Source organism: Mugil cephalus, chromosome 1 (assembly GCF_022458985.1).
Source record: "Mugil cephalus isolate CIBA_MC_2020 chromosome 1, CIBA_Mcephalus_1.1, whole genome shotgun sequence".
NCBI lineage: Eukaryota > Metazoa > Chordata > Actinopteri > Mugiliformes > Mugilidae > Mugil > Mugil cephalus.
The window spans coordinates 48344457-48365497 of NC_061770.1; the positions used below are offsets into that span (position 1 = coordinate 48344457).

Below are 21041 nucleotides of genomic sequence, written 5' to 3' on the forward strand. Positions count from 1 at the left end.
GAGAGGTCAGTAAAGCTTCGAACAAAAAACATCCTTATGAAGGTCTTTAAAACATTTCAGGCCTTTGTCATGTCAAGAGAGAAAGGTTGAATCTGTCAAAGGACGAAATAAATGATTCTTCAATAAAGGCGCTAAAGTAGATGCTGAGTTAAATTTGTAGTGCCACCTGAACTGATACCAAATTTGTGGAGCGAACCACTTGATTATCTGTTAAGCTAGAGAGGTTGGATGGAATAGAATAGGTAAGTAAAGCAGTTAAGGAGGATGAAACACATGACTGTGCCTCCAAGTTGCACCATGTCAGGTTCATTGATTTGAACCAAAATGAAATTTTGTGGATATGTGCCGCCCAATAATACAGTTGGAAATTTGGAAGTGTCAGTCCACCATTGAATTTACATCTCTGAAGTGTGGATTTGCGGATCCTGGGAGCCTTTCCACACCATCAGAATTCAGACATAGTTTTATCAATTGTTTTAAAAGACTGTTTTGGCAAGAAAAGTTAGAGACAATGAAAAAAATAGAAATCTGGCAAAATATTCATTTTACCTGTATTAATTCTTCCAATTAGCGAGAGAGGTAATCATCTCCATCTTTGGAGGTCAGATTTAATTTAAGACATTAAAGATGAGAAATTAGCAGGAAAAGGAAAGTTTAATGTTCTAGTTACACTGCTCCCGAGATACCTAAAGCCACACAGGCTCATTTTAAAAGGGACATCTGACTGTGTGAGCTGTAATGCTGGTGCATTGATAGGGTAGCATTCACTTTTAGAGATATTCCAAATCTCTGGAAAGCAGACAAAATTGTAGGAATGGACAAGACAGGATCTGAAACATCCAACAGTAGATCATCAGCATAAAGTGACAACTTAAATTCTGTGCCCAATTTTGAAATCCCAGGAAAAGTAGAGGGGAACCTCAAAAAGATTGACAAGGGCTCTATAGCTAGTGCAAACAGTAGAGGGGATATGGGACATCCTTGTCTAGTGCCTCGGGTTAGAGTGAAAGAACTGGACTGGATGCAATTAGTGTAGATGCTTGCTTGTGGAGATGTGGATGTGGAGATGCATTTCCCAGTCCAAATTTCTTAGGTAGAGTAAATAAATAGTCCCATTCAACCCTGTCAAATGCTTCAGGTGTTGTTGTGGTAGTTTTAGAGTAAATAATATTTAGGTGAGTGCGGACATTAAAATATAACAACAATCCCCTTAACAAATCCAGTTTACTCATGAGAGACAATAGTTGGTACAATGTTTTCCAGGCGATAGGTCAATGATTTAGCAAGGATCTTAGCATCAACGTTTATGAGAGAGGTCTGTATGAGCGGCAGAGATTTGAAGCCTTATCTTTTTTTAAGAGGAGACTTATGGAGGCTTGCCTTAAAGTGGGAGGAAGAGTGCCATGTTCCAGAGATTCCTTATGAACAGCCTGCAGTAAAGGGGACAGTTTATCCTGAAATCTCTTAAAAAATTAAACTGGAAGTCCATCAGGGCCAGGAGCTTTGTTGTTTTGCATGCTTCTCATGGCGAGAGTGGTTTCTTCTACTGTTAACGGCGAATCAAGTTTTTCAGTAGCTTCTGAGCTTATAACGGGAAAATTGAGACTATCCAAGAATGAATTCATTTCAGTGGTGTCAGGAGATTCAGACTTATATAAAAAGGAATAGAATGAGTGAAAAACAGATTTCACAGTGGTGGGATCCTTAAGCAATGAGCCCGATGAATTATCTGAGGGATCATACGTGAGGCGGCCTGGTGAGGCAGTTGATGAGCCAGGAGCCGGCTTGCTTTGTCCCCATGTTCATAGTATGTGGAGCATGATTGTAAGAGAAGTTGCTCTGCATCACCAGTGGTGGTGAGCTCAAATTCAGTCTGTTAATCAACACGTTGTTTAAGTAAATTAGGAAAGGGACAACTAGCGAGCTGTCAGTCCAATTTGGTAATATTAATATTAAAAAAGAGTTACTGTAATATTGGCTTTAAGGGACCTATTCAAATGGGCGGAGAAAGATATGATTTGTCCCAGCAAGTATGCTTTTAATGATTCCCTTAGTGGTGAACATGAAACTGGTTCCAAATCATTTTGATTTATAGAGACATAGGGTGAATTCCAATTCATTGCTTAACCCTCAATCTCAAAAATGCGTGTTCCCACTAGCCCAAGTGCTGTCCAAATTCTCAGAAAAATTAAGTTGAGGGGCAAGTTTAAGGGCTGTATCGCCCTCAATATTGAGATTTTCAGAGACCACCCTTGAGAGTATGGTGTGCGGTAACTGTCAGTTGAATATGTCTTTATTTGTCTTATTCTTTTTTGGAGTTGACAGACTGGACACAGCTTTTGCGTTATTCTGCCCCCCCACAGTCTGAAGACATATCTGCATTTAAGAGGTGTCCAATTTCTAAGTGACAAAATAACCCTCATTAGTAGTCATCAGTTTTAGTTGCAATAAATTCAGTGAACTTATCATCTGACAGTAATGTATTAAACCTCCAAGGTGTTGAGTACCAGTTGTGAAGAGAACTGAATATCTAAAGAAAGAGGGGCGATTATAAGGAGGCTGTTGTTTAATGAGGGAAGACATTCAAATAGCTTATTCATAGTGTGTATCATCGAAATTGGGGGCATGTTAACTAATAAAATGGGAGTATGGAATAGCAGTGGATGAGAGCGGTGCCAGTGCAGCCGGTCAGAATCATCCCACCGCTTACACATCTAAAGCAGTGCTTCTATATCACGTACACCTAGCATGTAGCTAGCTAGCAGCATAAATAAAATAAAAATTAACATGTAGGGCTAACGTGGTAGCCAGTACCTGTGTGACTTACCTGTCATGTGACTGGAGAGTGCAGACTCTCCCATCGCGAAAAGACAAATCATCTCTTTGAGCCATGGTCTATATTTTATATTTCCCAGCCACAGCTCATTAAAATAACATCCTTCCAGCATGTTCGTTTGACGCTCTGTCCACTTGGGGGCAACGTCGTCATAACAACAGACCAGCATGACACACATGCAAAGGCTCATGTGAAGCTCATGTGTGTATATGGAAATGGTAAAGTGAAAAGAAAGAGGAAAGAGGTGCATGGGGTAGAGCAGACCAAAACATATCCCCTGTATTTTGCGGAGTCGGACTCGGACATCGTTGAAGGCAGCTCGAGCACGAGCCATCCTCAGAGTGTAGTCAAGGAAGACAGAGAAACTCATGTCTCCAGTCTTGATCCGTTGCTGGGCCCTGGCTCTGCGCAATATGTCCACACAGTTTGTATGATAGTGTAGACGAGTGAATATGGGGCGAAGGTGCTCACCGGATCTTGGCTTTGACTGGGGAGTACAATGAGCGCAGTCCACGAGAGGCTCAAAGTGGAGTGACGAGAGCAGCTCGGCCTTAAAGTCTTGAGAGGGAGCTTCGACCAGGCGGGGTGGGGGTCACTACAAGGTGGAGATGCGAGTGTGAAGCAGACTGTGGTGGTTGAATAGATGGTTTAGGTTTTGGAGGCATATTGGTTGGATGTTAAATTCCAATTATGAGAGTGGGGAAAACACACACCGAAAAAAGCTACAAAAGGTGTGCCTAAAATAGGTTTTTTAAGAGTTGTTGCAGGAGCTCAGAGAAACGCATCCTCTTCCATTAGTTGCTATACCGGAAGTCCAGATCCAATCTTTTTTAAATACTCCAGGCAAGATAGTGCTGGTATATTAACTGCTGATTTCATAGTTATTTGATTTTATCATATTCAGCCATATTTGTAATTTATGGAATACCAGTCCTGTTTGATTGTTTCATTTCTAATAAAGACTTAAATTTTTAACCTTTATTCTAGGGTTGAATACGCTCCTCTACTGTGGACGTGCTCAAGGTAACAACATTGTTTTACTTCATTCATTCACTCATGAGTCTTCACCTCCTCACCTCCTCTCATCGTCTCTCTGTGTCTTTAAACACATTGTTCATAATTTTAATCCATTTAGGGACACCATTTATAGAAAACAAACAATATGTATTTTATTTTGCTAACTGTGTAGTATTGTATGGATGTTTGTGTTTGGCTGTAGATGCTGTGCTGATTACTGACCCCTACTGGTCACATTTGTTTGCTGGAGAATCTGTTACCTTCATATGTGACATGAAGGAAGGAGGAGTCACTGACTGGGATTATAAAATCTACAAGGATGGTCATGGATTTACTCCCTACAGCACAGATCAACACTTCACATTAAAGCTTTTGTCGACAGGTGACAGGGGTGAATATGTGTGCTGTGGTCTCCACAAGAGATCAACTCTGACAAAGTGTACTTATACTGTCACTTTAACTGTATCAGGTAAATGCTACAGCCAATCCATTATGTGATACATTATATGTTTTATAAAAGTTGCTGACATTGTCAGAATACTGTCTAAATGGAACTCTGTATGTTTTCAACCCAATTCTTATTTTTTACACTGAATACACAAATATCCAACATAGAAAAAGGAAAAGCAAAAGAAAATTTAGATCTCACCACATCAAGGGTTGATACTGATGGCTTGTATCAGCGGATGTTTCTTTTCTTTTTACCAGAAACAGGACAGACCAGTGTGTGTCTTTCATCAGTGTCTTTGTTAACAATAAGTGTGACTTCTTCAGGATGGATAATAGATAATAGATAATGATCTTAAGACCAGAGTTCATATAGCTCTGACACCATGATGAAATGAACACAAATCACGGATGAAAAAAATAAAAATTACAAAGTAATCATTACTGAACAGTGGAGGTGGTAGGGTAAGATCGGTAGTTAAATCCTTTACTTCAGATTTGAACAAGTTTAGAAAGATTTTTTTTTTTTTTACTGCAGGTGGAATGCTGCTCTTGTTTTACACGATTTACCTTTTTGTATAACATCAGATAGACCCAGGACCACACTGACAGCAGGACCACTAGGAGACATAGTGACATTGACCTGCTCTGTGGAGCCCTCTGCTGGATGGAAATATGAGTGGTTCAGACGTAGCACAGACACCTCTGAAGTTCGAGTCAAAACAAATGATGGAGAAAACAGATTTATTAGTGTATCACAAGGAGGAATCTACCGGTGCAGAGGAGGAAGAGGAGAGCCAGTTTACTACACTGATCACAGTGATCCAGTCACCATTGAGATAACCAGTGAGTTGAGTTATTTGGTTTGAAATATTCATGATTTCATGATTTTCATTAGAATTAATGATGGAACCTACAATTTTGAGTTTTCTCTGTTGATTTCATGTTTCTATTTGTGTCCCAACTGTTCATATCTGGTGGAAACAGTTTCCAACAAGGCTGTTGTAACACAACAACACAACTGGCCTCAGATATTCAGAGGTGAGAAGATCACTCTGACATGTGAGGTCCAGGGAGGTGAAGACACTGAGTGGATATATGACTGGAGAAAACCCAGGTCATCTACACAGTGGACAAACAATAAATACTGGACTTTAACTGCTTCTGAGTCCAGCAGTGGAGACTACATGTGTAGGAGTAGACTCAGAGATGACTCGCATTCTTCAACACAGTGGAGTGAAGCCATCACACTGTCAGTATCTGGTAAGTCATGTTTGTTGTTGTGCATTGTGATTTTCTTGTAGAGGTGTGTGAGAAGTGTGTCGTGTCTTCAGCTTAACCATGAGTTTAACTTGATCGTCAGTAGCTGATAAATATTGGCCTGACGATAGCCAGTCTGTAGAATGAATGGTCAGTCAGTATAAGGATGACAACATCACTTCGGTTAAAATAAATGTAAAAATTATTACAATTACAATTTTATTAGCTAAAACACACATTTAACTGTCAAAAATTAACAAAAGAATTTGGAATTTACATACTTTTCTTTAATTAATTGTGATTTACACAAGTTAGACATTACTTTTTTCTAAACTCAACAGCAACTAAACCAAAGGCCAGACTGAGTGCTGACACCAGAGATATTCCAGTAGGAGGCAGTGTGACTCTGACCTGCTCAGTGACGCCATCATCTGGATGGAAATACTACTGGTACAGAGATGAGAAGTCCTCTGAACCTCTGACCACACAACATGCTGGTTTCTATTCAAATGGACAAATTAGAGTCTCACAGGAAGGACTGTACTGGTGCAGAGGAGGAAGAGGAGACCCAGTTTACTACACAGAGTACAGTGATCAGTCAGGATCAATGGAAATGGTGAGTTTGAAAAAAGGAGGAACCAGAAAATGCAGACATCCAATGTCTATCTATGGATACATCAAGTAATTCTGTTTGATGTTGAATGTTGTGTCTTTATTTATGAATCTTGAACATGAACAGTTCCAAACGAGGTGACTGTGACTCTCCAACCCAACTGGCCTCAGATCTACAGAGGAGAGGAGATTACTCTCAGATGTGAGATCCATGGAGGAGACACTGAGTGGGAGTATGAATGGAGATCTACCAGTTCATACGAACCTCCAAATCTAAATAAGTTCAGGATTAAATCTGATTCTTCACTCCACACTGGAGACTACAAGTGTAAAGGTAGAATGAAAAGTGAACAACAGTCTTCAACAGAGTGGAGTGATTCCTTCAGATTGACTGTATTCATCAGTAAGTCTCATCATAGTTCACCAGTCATCACGTATTTAACTGTAACTTCATATTTATATCACATATATTTTATTAAGAGATCACAGACAATCATATTAAGATAAATAATACCAACTTCACCAGACACACATGTTGAATGTATTCTACCATCAGTACATAGTAACATGTTTTCATTCTGATAAAACCTCTTTCAACAGGTAAACAACCTGTCCTCTCTGTGTCTCCATCATGGCTGAGTCCTGGAGCCTCAGTAACTCTGAGCTGTGAGGTTGAACATCCATCTGCAGGATGGAGGTTTTACTGGTATAAAGCTGTTCCTGATCTATCACACAAGTATCAATATTACAACTATGAGCTGCTTCCTGATAGCATCAATGGAACTGAACAAGATTCCTACATCATTGATGGTCAGACACACACAGCAGGATATGTGTGTAGAGCTGGAAGAGGAGAGCCAGTGTTTTACACTGATTACAGTGATCTTCAGTTCGTCTGGTCTGGAGGTCAGTTTGTATGTTTTAGTTCTGGCACAAACTTGTCTAAAAACTGAGAAATAGATGAATAACTTCCTCTCACAAGCATCTGGACAAACTCTGTTGAGGGTGACTCAATTTGAAATTTCTTTTACAGATGTCCAGAATTTTTCAGATTTCCATTCATCAGCGTCTCTCACAGTGAATCCTGACAGAGTGCAGCACTTCACCTCTGACTCTGTCTCTCTGAGCTGTGAGGGAAACTCTACTGAGTGGAGAGTGAGGAGGTTTACTGATGATGGCGTCCTGTCACACTTTTCTACCTGAGGACAATGACTGGATCAACATGTAATGTTAATAGGTTAGGGGACAGTAATGCAGTGTACTGGTGTGAGTCTGGATCAGCTTTCAGCAACGCAGTCAACATCACTGGACAGAGTGAGTATTAATCACATGTTTCTGCATGCATCTGAATTATGTCAACAATACAGGTTTGGAATTTGAAAGAAATGGGAGAAATAACAGTGAAAATTTGTAGATATCAGTGTTGATGTTCTGGTACAGAGAGGAGCAATAAAATCCTTTGTGTTTGTTATATTGATAGAAAAAGCTGAGGATTGTTTTGTACAGCCATTATTGTACTGCCTGTATGTCCCATAATGCATTGTGGGAATCAACCTACCTAACTCAAGAGAAGGGCTACAAGACCTGCAAACAGTGCAACATTGTGAGGAAACCATATTTTCAAAATGTAACACCACCCTAGTCTTGATCACTGCTCCTATTCACCTTCTTCTTCTCTTCAGTGCCCAAGTGCCCTGTACAGTTTTTGGGGTTTTTTTTTTTTTTTTTTTTTTTTTTTTTTTTTTTTTTTTTTTTTTTTTTTTTTTTTTTTTTTTTTTTTTTTTTTTTTTTTTTTTTTGTTTTTTTTTTTTTTTTTTTTTTTTTTTTTTTTTTTTTTTTTTTTTTTTTTTTTTTAATTTTTTTTTTATTTTTTTTTTTTTTGTTTTTTTTTTTTTTTTTTTTTTTTTTTTCTTTTTTTTTTTTTTTTTTTTTTTTTTTTTTTTTTTTTTTTTTTTTTTTTGGTTTTTTTTTTTTTTTTTTTTTTTTGTTTTTTTTTGGGGTTTTTTTTTTTTTGTTTTTTTTTTTTTTCCTTTTTTTTCCACACTCAAAGACATACACTCGGGGAGAGCTGTTAGTAAGTAATTAAAATTTTCATGGTCAATAAAAGCGCTTTATTTCCTTGTCTGACGTTTTCATTTTCCTGCTCAAAACCACCGACACTTGATCAGGGAAACGTGGCAGAAAAAAATATGATGCGGATATCTTTCACACAATACAACATAGTGCATATATTTTGAGGAGTGGATTTAGGCTGAACACCCTATTTCCCTTTACTTGGCCAAAAACTCGGGATTCAATAAAAAGGTTTGTAAAACTGTGTAGAAAAATATTTACCCTTTTTATTATGAAAAAATAAAACTTCCACAATTTGCAACAGAGTGAGGGAAGTCCACTTTTCTTTACATTTCAGTGTTTTTTTAGACTGACTCATCAGTCACAAAACACACACACACACACACACACACACTCCTCCTACTGCAAATACAAACTCAGTTCACACTTGATTCTATCAAACCTACAACCATACGAACTTAGGGTAATATTTATTTGAAATTTAGCAAAAATCACTTTGTTGACTAAAAGTAATTGTGTGTCAAACCACACAGTGCATATTCTTACTACATTATGAAAATATATTAGGCAATGATCACTAAAAAGTCCAGCTGTATTTAACTGTGAAACAAACCAAACAAAAACCAACATAGAAACCACAAGTCTGTCCGTTCAAGCTTTCTGAGAAAACCTCTGACACCTTTTTCTTCTCATCGAAAAAAAATTTTCCTTCATCTAACCATTCAAACTGTCCCGTCCAGCACGCTAATACAAACTATTTAACTTTTATGGTAAAGATGATGTAGAACTATCAAACTGGAGTCATAGACAATGGTGTTGGAAGTGATATTCATTTTTCTTTATATCTTTTATGTCTGCTCCTTGAAAAGATCATTTCTGATCAATAGTTATCAGACTTTGTTGCACTAGCACATAGTCCGTAATGCAGTGATAAATATCAACAGACACAATGAAAAAAGTTGTTTTAAAAAATGTCTGTTTCAAAAGTCAAGTGTTTTGCACAAAAAAATTTTTTTTTCTCTGCGGGTTGCTGAAAGCTGAAGCTCAAACTATCACTACTGAACAGCAGACTTTTAGTTTGAACCCGGGCTAAAATTTCCTTTTTCCCCCAGGTGTCTCAGAAGAAATGATGGGGTCACGAGTAGTAATAGAAAAAAACCCTGTAGCAAAAATGGACATAGTAACTACTTCTTTATACCATGGAAAATGCACTTAGAAGACACAAAATGATTCGTGTCAATATTTGGATGTTTATTAATTTTACCATGACAAAAAAACAAAATATAACATGAAATAGAACCCTGTGATTCTTTAACAGCTTATACTGAATTACAATAACAAGGGGGTTTTTTCAGGGAAAAGGCCCCAGTTTGACTAAAACAAAATTTTTAGACTATATAACATTTATAGGGGGTCCCTGCTCCATTTTTTCATCAGTTTGTGGCCCCATCCTGACCACATTTTAAAAGGGCCATAGAAGAGCATCCTGAGCACGCATCACGTCTGTTTGGGAACTGCCAAATGCTGCAGCAATAGGAGGACGAAAGATATCAAGTCTCCAACCCTTCAACATTTACCCCACCACTACACCCCAAAATCCCCAGCATCGGGAGGGGGCCCCCACACCCCCCTAAACACCTTCCCCTCCTTCCATCGGGGAAAAGGTCCCCAGACATTCGGCCCACACAACCGACTGTGAACATTTTCCTTCCCCTCAAACCACAACCTTAACTAGGAGACGGGACAAACAAAACACATAAACACCTGTCAACCTTTGCACACATCTTTGCACCCCCTTGCACATGATCGCAATCAGTAAAATTTTCCCAACCACCCTAACTCATACTCGTTTAGTCTTTTATCACTGTGCTGCTCCGTTCTGTGAAAAGTCTTTTTCTAGCTGCATTGTCCCCAATGTTTTTTGCCTTTGTTTTTTGTAGTTTTTTTGTCACTTGTTTTTGCACTGTTGACACCGTTTTCTGCCAAGTTTGCACACACCTATTTAATTCAGTCCCTTGTATTGTACTTAGACCTATGCCCTTCAAGTAGCTCCAGGCCTGGGGGAAACTCCTCTCAGCCTCTCATATATTTAAAATGACATAAAAACCTCTTTGACCAAAATACAAGCTTTTTGTTAAGAAAAACTTTAAAAATTGTAGCCTATGAAAAGAAACAGTGAACTAGGGGGATTTACTGCTGAATCTTTTCTGTTTGATTAGTCCCAATTCCTTGCTGCTTAAGAAGAAGACTCACACCACTGCTTTGGGTTAAACCCACTCCTTGCCCTCTGAACTCACAACTATTTTACACAATATAACTGAGAATCACCTCATGTCACCTACGGGCACGTGTAGTTTTTGGAGTGTTTCTTAGCAACACTAAAAGTATGTACTTACAAAATAATCCCCGCACATGAACAAAGGGGGCCCATCCCACATCCACACGACAACATGCCCACTCCATTTTTTAAAAAAGATTTCTGAATCGTCCACATCCATCCCACCAGTTCACTCTGCTCTGTACCAAATAGCCTCTGTCCCTTCCTTCTTTTTTTCAACAAACCCACACCTCTCAGGGGGTTTAACATTTGCACCTCCGTCCAGCAACAGCAAATCAAACTGAGTTTAACCCTTGGTGGAAAAAAAACATGAAACTAGTTAAAGTGTGAGGGGAGAAGCAGAAAGCATTGTAACTTATATTTCATTTACTTTATGTTAGTCATTCTATTTGTCTGCATGTGATTAAATTAGACCCACTACACCCACTCTGTCTGTTTAGCCTTTGTGTGTATATGCAGCTATGCACAACGTTACACTATCCACTTGTTACAACCCGGTTCAGGGGTCACAACAAAGCACATGGGAAACGAGTACACCGACACATTTCAGTCAACAGATACTTAGAACCCGACTTGGCACTAGGCAAAGACCCCACACAGTCTATAATCAGGTATTCGAACGGTTCAGTCACAACAGAGATGGGCTGCAACGGTGCCGGCTTTAAGCGCTGGTTGGGTTTCCCCGTCAGCTGGCACACATGACACTCTTAATACACGCAGCTACATCTTTCGGGCCCGTGGCCAAAAAAAAATTTTTTGACACCGACAGATGGGTTTTTACGCATGCCAAGGTGACCACTTTCATCATGTGCGTTCAAAAAAAACTTGGAACAAAAAACCCCGAAAACCCACCACAACTTGAAACGCGGGCGCCCCACAACACACCAAAAGGGTAACAATTTACGGAGCCCCCTCCTGGCAAAGTAACCGGCTACCTCGTCAACCTGGTGATGCGCCACAATCTGCTCCCACAGGGAAAACAACTATTGAGACTTTTGTGCCTCAACCCACTCATCTCTGGACACAAGAGGCAATTCAGGCAGCATAACAGGTTCCAATGAGGCCACAGCCTCCGATGGCGCAGCCGCACATTTGCTTTGAGCGCGCGTCATGGCACAAACAGGAACTTCCAGCGCCGCACAGTCAGACGCCGCTAACGGAAAACACACCTTTAGCCAGATCACAATTCAACATTACATTGTGGCGTGGCACGGGGACGAAACCAAGCTCCATTCCCATCTGCGTATCCGAAGAAAAAGGGAGCGCTGACTGCAATATAAAAGAATGTCGGGCCCCCGTGTCACGCAACACTGACACAAACACGCTCAGCGCTGGCCACCAAAGACACCTGTGCGTCTATGATGAACGGCTCAAACCTAGAACTGTCACTCACCTCTACCGCCGTATTCTCCCGTGCATTCGCGCACAACATGGCAGGAGCTGGGGGAGGCCCAACGCTTTTGCGTCTCAACAAGGGACACTGGTCCCTCCAATGACCCTCCCCACGGCAGTAGTTACACAAATTTGAGCGCCCTGGGCGCACAGAAGCTGACACGCCCCGCGCCAGGCCAGGTTTGGAAAAACGACCGCGCGTAAAACTGTTGTCACCTCCACGCTCGCGCACCTCAACAAAACCAGACTTGTGTGTTAACACACACACACAAAAAAAAAAAAAAAAAAAAAAAAAATCATCGGCCAATTCGGCTGCTCTAAGCGCAGTAGCTGGCCCTCTTTCATTTAAGTAGGCGGCTACGCGCTGAGGAGCGACGTTTTTAAACTGCTCCATGATAATTAGTTCACACAGACCATCAAATGAATTTACTTTTTCCGCGAAACATCAGCGGTGAAAATGAGTGGTTAAATCACTCATAAATTCCACATTCGTCTGTTTATCCGTCTTCAACCTGTGTCTAAACCTCTGGTGATATATCTCCTGTGCGCACACAGCCGAGAACGCCTCCTGCGCTTTCCCAGTGAGGACGCACTGCAGAAGGAGAATCCGATCGACATCCGGCCACTGCCTGGCCTCTGAAAGGCGTTCAAACAACGCGAAAAAGGTGTCGGGATCTCCTTCATTAAACTTTGGCACAAGGCGCAGACTCGCTGTCAAGTCTCTGCCCTCGCGCCCAGTCACAACCCCAGACTCATTTGACACGCCAGACATCCTATCGCGGTCCAAAACCCTTAGCTTTGCCCGCTCCAGTTCCAGATGAAGCTGCAACAACTCTCTCTGCTGCTCAAACGTGAGCACGCTGTCCTGACCCGCAGACACCAGTGCTGACTCAGACTTGGCTGCCGCCGCGGCCACCGGCTCAGTAACAGGCTCGTTCTCAAACACACCTCTCTTAGCCAACGTCAACAACACCAACATTTTTAACTCATCCTTAAGCAACCCCTCTTGTACCACAATCCCATAGTGCTCGGCAATTTCGACCAACTGATCCTTCTTGCAAGAGTCCAAAAACACCGCACAAGGCGCTTCGTAAAAAGCTAACAAACTATCCATATTCACCTGAGAGCCGTATCGACACTGCTGGATGCACAAATGAGCAACAATGCCCCCGAATGCGTTCCCCTAACTGCCTAACCCAGAATCTGACTAAACTCAACCCTGGTCTTCATGTGGTTCTGCAGCGGGTCGATTAAGCACAAAACCAGCGAGACCACCACAAGCAATCCCACGGAGTGCCCCCAAGATGGTTGCTTGCGCAACCAACACTAGCTGCTCCCCACAACACTATGAAAAAAACAAACGGACACAATCCCAAAGGAGAAAGTGCCGTGAAACCTAACAGGAACCTCCAGAAATGCGCCTCCACAGCATGTCACCTAACCCTGACAGGTGAACAAAAGACCTCTTGCTACTCTGTAACAAAACTCAAAAAAAGGTAACGTAACCGAGACGCGGACGAGCCCCCATTTGTTACAACCCGGTTCAGGGGTTACAACAAAGCACATGGGAGGGACAAGAGCGGGAGCGAATTTACCAGTACTTTAATTAGCAGAAAATAATCGAATACCCAAAACATAACGAATTAAACCGGTGGGATGTGAAAATCAGTGGAATCAGTAGTGAGGATGGGGATGCCTGGGTAAACGTAATGTGTGCGAGTGTTGTAATGAAAAACAAAAGCATAGACGCTGGCTGTGAGTTGGGTCGGAGCAGGAAGAAGAGAAGAGAACGAGACCATCGGAGGCAGGGCTTAAGTAGCTGCAGCAACATTCACACTGCATGATCTCTGCTGCTTTCTGCCTCACTCCACTCCATGTCAGAAAGCAATTTATACCTTTGACAGCTTTAGTTACTTTGTAAATAATGGATAATAAAAAATATACTTTGATACTATTGATCCTACACTGTAAAAAAAAAGTAATATAACGGAATTTTACTGTCCATTTTTACCGACAATTTCTGTATTTTTAAAATACAGAGATAATCTGGACAGTCAACGAAAAGAGACTGTGTTTTAACATGTCAAATGTAAATCGCCGTGAAAATACGCATGAAAACATGATATTTCTGTTCTTCTACAAAAAAAAATAGAAATACAGATATTTATTGTTAAAATATGTTCACAAATATATCGTAATTTTACAAATATTTGTCTATTATTTAATGGAATAAACTGTAAAATAAAAAAAATAAAACTTAAAAAAAATAATTTAAAAGTACTGAGAAATTAATAGTAAAATAACTATTTAACACTGTAGGGCCTACAGTGGGTTAAGGGGTGTATTTTATTCTGATGTAATACCCAGAGTGGCCAGCAGGTCATGTCTAAGCAGCTGATGGGACACACTTAGGATTCCTCCCATCATCATTCTGCAGTGCAATGAGACCAGACACCAGTACCTCTCCTCACACGTGAGTGCAAAAATACACATACTACCTAAAACTAGAGATGGGGCGTTTGAAATCACAAAACCCTTTAAGCTATTGCCTATTTTCATTTCATTTAAAAAAATAAATATATTTATGTTTTCTTTTTTTTTAAAATTATTTTATTGTGTCAGCTTGAAACCATACCACCATAAATTGTAGCCGAACGGGATTGTGCCTGGCAAATAAAATCTCATACTAACCATGACCCAATAAATGACACGTCTCGATTGCATTACAGTTTATCGTCCACTAGATGTCCTACTTTCACACTGTGTCACTGAAGCCCGATGGTAAGAGTCATGAACTACTCAGTTCTCTCGCACAAGCTCCTCTATATCCAGGTTCACCCTGACTGAGGCATTTTTAACTATGCAAGCCCCTCCCACCAGGCTTAATACACGTAACACATTTTTATTTTCATCTTTAGAGTCACTAATAATTTCATAACATTTGTAAATGCAAGTATTTGAACAAGCCACACCCTTAATGAATGAACTGTTGCTGGTCACATGACCAAGATGACTTCCGGGTGGTTCCTATTAAGCAGCTGATTGGACAGAAATAATGATGGGAACTGCAGTTCTTTAGACTGCACTGAAGCACTAGAATCGGTTCATTCACTCACCGTGAGTCTCACTCACTCTATTTCCTCCTCCACTCTTCACTTTAAGTGTTCCTTACTGTCTTAAAATAAAGAGGTTTTTGTTTTCATGTGGATTGACTCAACATAAGCCGTTAACAACAATAATTGTTTAAGAGGGTGGGGGAATTGCACAGAAGGCCCTAGGTTTTCAGTCTGGTAGGGGGGATGGAAAGTAGGTCTTTGTCTGTGGAGTGCAGGGACCGTGACTGGGAGTAGGGTTGGAGGAGATCAGTGATGTACTTGGGTGCCAGTGAGTGGAGAGAGTTGTCAGGTCAGGAGGAGGATTCAGTAAGTGATGTGTGCTTTGACAGGGAAGCCAGTGAAGTTGCTGGATGTGCTGCCAGGGCTTGTTGTGTCTTAGCACCTCTGCAGCGGAGGTCTGGACATACACCTTTGCAGTAGTCCAGGTGTGAGGAGATGAATGAGTGGATGAGGGTCTCAGTTACTGAGATGGACAGTGCAGGCTGAAGTCTTGAGGTGAAAGAAAGCAGATTTGGTGATGTTCTTGACGTGGGACCGGAATGAGAGGAGCGAGTCCAGGATGGAATCTGTCTAGAACCAGGGGAAGATCACCAATCTTCTTGAGCAGAGGCACCGGGGGCCACCACCATGAGCTCTGTTTCACCTCTGCATCGCCCTGTTATAAAATACAGTTTTAGCTGCAGGTACTGATTTGAACAGCGAAGATAATCAGAAAACGGCTAATATAACATAAATATATTTACCCATGTTGACTGTTCTTCTACTTAATGTATTACAGTTTGACACTTGATCAGCTTCTCCCTATCACTTCAGTCCTCAGTGGTGACATTGGTTTAAGTAAATAGTTGTCTAACCCCAGTCAAGTGAGAGACACAATGACACTTACAAAGTTGTTCCTGTATATCTTTCATTAGTAATATACAGAGGCCGTGGGAACCAGTGCAGAAACCACAGCGCGAGATCTGTTAAGACCAGCCCTCTAGACAGGCCATGAGAACACGTGGTGCAGATTTGCTAATGTGAGTTTTCAACATTTCCTCCCACCTCCAAAGGCATGCTTGTAAGGCTAATTGGTGATCCTAAACTGATCCTAGGTGTGAGTGTGATTGTGAGTGTGAATGGCTGTTTGTCTCCGTATTAGCCTTGCGATAAGCTGAAGACAGCTGGGATAGGCTCCAGCAACCCCCATGACCCTAGTGAGGATAAGCTGTAGCAGAAGAGTAATGAGTTTTCAACATGCAGCTACGTAGCTTGACTGCAGACAACATAGCTTACAGGTTAAGGACCTAAACATTTCTGAGGTTACTGGGGGTAGGAGAAGGAATGAGCCATTTCAAGCGACTCACCCAGTTCTCGGAAGTGGCAACTGTTTCTGAAAAATAGGCTGTACCACTCGAATGGTACACCACCAGTGTCCTGTGGTTCTGTGGTTAGCTTAAACGTGCAGAAAGTCAGAACTGTGACCAACAATTTAGCTGCACTCTTATTGGTTCTACCTCTTCACCATCTATGGCCTGCTTACTGAAATGAGGAAGTGCAATACTGCAGGCCAAATGTGGTTGCCTACCGATCTACTTGTCTTACCCATGATTGGATGCAGAGATGAAGCGTTCAAGATGGTGCAAAGCAAGTGGAAAATTTATGTCAAATGTGAACTAGTGGCTTGGCTCGTTGCCTTTGTCATTAAGTTTCACACAGAGAAATTGATACTGACCGCTCACTTCCTCATTCGCCACCTGTCACCACTCTGCTAATGGCAACAAACCATGTTTTAGTTTCTACATTAACTGTTTTAAATTCTACGAGCTGAAAATAAAACTCTGTTTTACGCAGTGCTACAAACGCCTCTTGTTGTCTTGGAAACACCATGGCTGTGCTTTGAATGCCATGATGTCTGATTCTTGCTGTGACACCTCTGTGTGTGAAGAGGAACTAGCGCCTTAGTTAATCTGCATCTTTTCAAGCCCTCCCTACTAAATATAAACAAAGTAAAGAGTGACTAAATAGCCTGCAATAAGATTTATAAGATAGATTTATAACAAATCCTAATATTTGGCCTCTGACTTAGTGCTACAAAGAATATTCTAAGTTAACACAGCTTAGTTGGAGTTTTACAGTTATATAGCTACCTACAAACTGAGGAGTTTCATTTTAGAATTAATTTGGCCATATTGTATTCATTGATGATGGCCAACGGCTGAAACTCGTTATTCCATATATTACAAATGCTGCTGCAGTCTCGACCTTTCCATGTATTTCTTTTCCTCCTCCATGCACATTGGTAACAGCTGAAGTCAAACTGAACTATACAATACTTCAAATTCTGCATGCCAGCTAAAAGACTTCAACTTTAGCTCCGTAGAATTATTCAGTTTACACTGAATGCAAAGTTGACGCATGCATTCAATTGTGCTGGCGAAACAAACAGCAGTATCGCTGCAGTCATTCAGCCATTTCCTGTGTTTGGGGTCAACCAAACATGAAACCAGCAACCCACCGACAATGCGATGCTATGGCGTCTGTGTTGAGGTTGAAGAATGCGTTTCACTTTAGTACTGCAAAGCCATATAGTAATTTAAAATGCAGGCGTGCATGTATTTTCAGATAAAAATACATTTCTTTATTTCAATCTCTGTCTAGTTACAGTTCTGTTAGGAGGCACAGCTGGAGGAACTAAAAGCAGACACACAGGCAGTGTGTAGATGATGATGATAAAGGCTTGTAGGGTAACAGGCCTAGATGCAGATTGTCATGCGTAACAGAAACGGCATAGGAAGGTGGCTGCATGGCGTTCATGACAGTCATGACGAGAAAATGCTTGAATGAAACTTTCTGGAAGTGTTGAGGAAGGAGTTACTGGTCATTTCAGTAACTGTCTGTTGCAAGACATTCATACGACTGGAGCAGTGGGTATATAACGCATAATGCAAATTACCACTCATCACTAAATCACTAAAATATTGTCTTAGTCTTAGGTTTCATGCACGTGCAATGATTTTTTGAAATATGTTTTTATTTCACTGGACCAAGCATAAACGTCTGCTAAAGAAAAAAATCTAATAATATCAACTGAGGACAGGAAACGTGAGGGTGTCAAACAAATGCTGCGGTCGAGTTCACGGTAGTCGTCTTAGCTTAGCTGTGTAAAAGGGAAGGAAGCAGAGAGTGGCTATACTCCAAAAAGAAGTTGAAAAAAATTGGTCAGTTCATATTTATCTCGAATGTAACTTCTCCTTTTTTCTCTCGCTCGTCGCTGTTATTAGCAGGCAGAACAGTTTCACGTTGCTGGAGTGCAGCAGGGCTTGATGTCAGCATGAGGCAGACTGTGCTCTTGGCGATGGGCTTATTCTGTAAGTAAAGTCATTAATTCTCTTCAAAAGGTGCAGGTGTGTTGTAAGTTCACTCTTTCTTCTCAAACACAATTGAATGGAGCAGACTTGTGTGTTTACAAAATATATATTATTAATGTGATTACTGAGCAACATGCTGACTGGAGTGCTTTTGTGTATTTCAGTGTGTATATGGTTAAAGGTGGTATGTATTTGGCTTTTGAACGGTGTTATTCTTACAAGTCTTGTTTTATTTTATTTTTTTATTTGATTAAGTAGTGTTTTATTGCTTTGTGTTTCCCAAACTTACAGTTTCTAGTATCGTCTCAAAAGCCTGCTGATTATCAGCCGCTGTCTCCACCTTTTTATTAACTGGCTTAAAGTGCATTGTGGTTTTAACTCTGAGCTTGATCGTATCATATCTCCATTCTAGTGCTCAGTACACTCTTCCATGGAAACGCTAAAGGTAATTGATGTTTTTTCTTAGTTTTCTCTCATTTTATATAATGAATAGAATAAATTATCTGGTATTCATCAGCCCCTTCATCACTCTTCTCTGTACTCGCATCTTTTGTGTTTTTTTAGTGATGTAGCAGTTCATATTATAACATGAGCAGCTAATTAGGGTCTGAGTGTTAACAGAACAGGTGTTATAACCCACCCTAGGGCCAAATGTTATATTCACTTAAGAGGTTGATGGGTTTTCTGTTGACGCATGTGATCATTTTAACAGCAGATGGCGCTGATGAGGAAACCAGACAAACCACCAGTCAGCCACACTTACTCAGTTACAACAGTCTGACATGATGTAAATGATCTCCTGACTACTACCATAGTGTCTTTTTTATATGTTACCTCTTTGAGATGCTACAGTCATCATTATATCACCCAAGTCACTGGTAATAAAATAAATTAAATGCTTTCAGATGTGAAGTGACTTAACATGTCGACACCATGACAATCAGACTCTTTTAGAAAATTAGGAAATGACAAGATTATTGTGTAACCAGGGCTAGGCCGTATGACAGAAAATGTATATCACAGTATTTTTCAAAGTTCTGACGGTAACATGGTATTTTTTTCATGCATAATTACATGTTCACAACGCAGTCTATAATGAAATCCAGGGACATTGACAGCTTGGAGATAAAAAAATAAAAATAAATAAAAAAATAAAAAATTAAATGTTATCAAGATGAAATGAAGATTTATGCTTCAATTATTTTAGTATAAGTATTTATTCATATTTATATCAGAAGTTTTGAATTTAGCTTGGAGTAGGTTGGGGAGGCTTACTATAGTTCCTAGACTTTAATAAGCAACTTTTGAAATAATAATAATGATAATAATAATAATAATAATAATAATAATAATAATAATAATGATAACAAATGAAGTGATGAAGTGATTATCAAATCAGCGTGGTTAGGGCACTCCCATTTCACCTGGCAATGAAAATACCTTTTGCTGATTGGCCACTGGTATTTTCTGATTGGTTGATGATTAACGAGAGCGGCCTGCCTTCACCTCATCTCTTCATAGATTACTAATCTCTCTTGAAGTCTGTGTGCGGCGAAATGCCGTGAGACTTGAGAGCCCTGGTTAAACATATTCAAACCGCTATGTCTGTAATGTGTATACGTACGTAGTCTACGCGCAACATTTTTTGTCTTCAGACAGGGGACAGGTCCAAAACGAGGACTGTCTCTAGAAGTAAGGGACATGTGGTCACCCTAAAAACCTCACAGAGCTGACGTTTAGAAGAAGTTCTTTCGTGTTTTCATGGTGTTCTCATTCTGCCGCACACTTTCCATCTTCACCACACCTCACAAATCGTGGACGTCTGGTCACCTGAAAAAAAAAAAAAAAAACAGCGTCACAGTTGCACCATGCGTGCTTAGAAGCACTACATTGAAAAAAGAAAAGTCCAGTCTGCAACAGTGTCTCAGGGTGCAGCATCAGAATGCAAATACACCAGTATACTGTCCAGTCCTGTGTATAAGAGAGTGAATTGAGCTTTACTAGGCTCGAGGGCCACGACATAAAGTGGAGACAGATGACATTAAAAAGAAAACAAAAAGGTGACAGATGAGACACAACAAGCTTCTCCAGCTGAAATGTGTTCCCTTTAGGCCTCTAAGGCCCCTAGGTTCTTTATTCAGTTTTTTTCTGCTACGGCTGATTAAGGTGATTGAGTGCAAGCCAAAGACTCTTTCACAGCCAGTAAATAAGAATGAATCATTTCACTTTCTTACACAACAATGTTGTCGTCTTTGTACAGTGGTGTTCGCATAAGTTATATAAGGAAATAAAACAATGTACTGTACCTTAGATGTACACTCACTTACCACTTTATTAGTTACACCTGCTCAATTGCTTGTTAACTAATCAGCCAATCACATGGCTGCAATTCAATACATTTAGTCATGAAGAGGTGATCAAGACAACTTGCTGAAGTTCAAACCGAGCATCAGAATGAGGAAGAAAGAGGATTTAAGTAACTTGAATGTGGTATGGTTGTTGGTGCCAGACAAACTTTACTCCCTCCTTTTAAAGTATTTATTTTTTTCTTGGAATTGAGTTGTGCAGGTTACAGGTCACAAAAACATAGCATTAAGCAG

At 40.3% G+C, this 21041-nt stretch overlaps 1 protein-coding gene across 1 annotated transcript in view; it reads left to right on the plus strand.

Moving 5' to 3' along the window:
- LOC124996339 overlaps window positions 1–5279 on the plus strand; it is a 148258-nt gene extending 142979 nt beyond the window's left edge. The window contains exons 3-5 of the mRNA XM_047569227.1: window positions 3824–3859; window positions 4056–4322; window positions 4889–5279. Of these exons, the coding sequence (XP_047425183.1) occupies window positions 3824–3859; window positions 4056–4322; window positions 4889–5169 (584 nt within the window). The 3' untranslated portion in view covers window positions 5170–5279. The remainder of the gene's footprint in view (window positions 1–3823; window positions 3860–4055; window positions 4323–4888) is intronic.
- Window positions 5280–21041: the final 15762 nt, after the last annotated feature.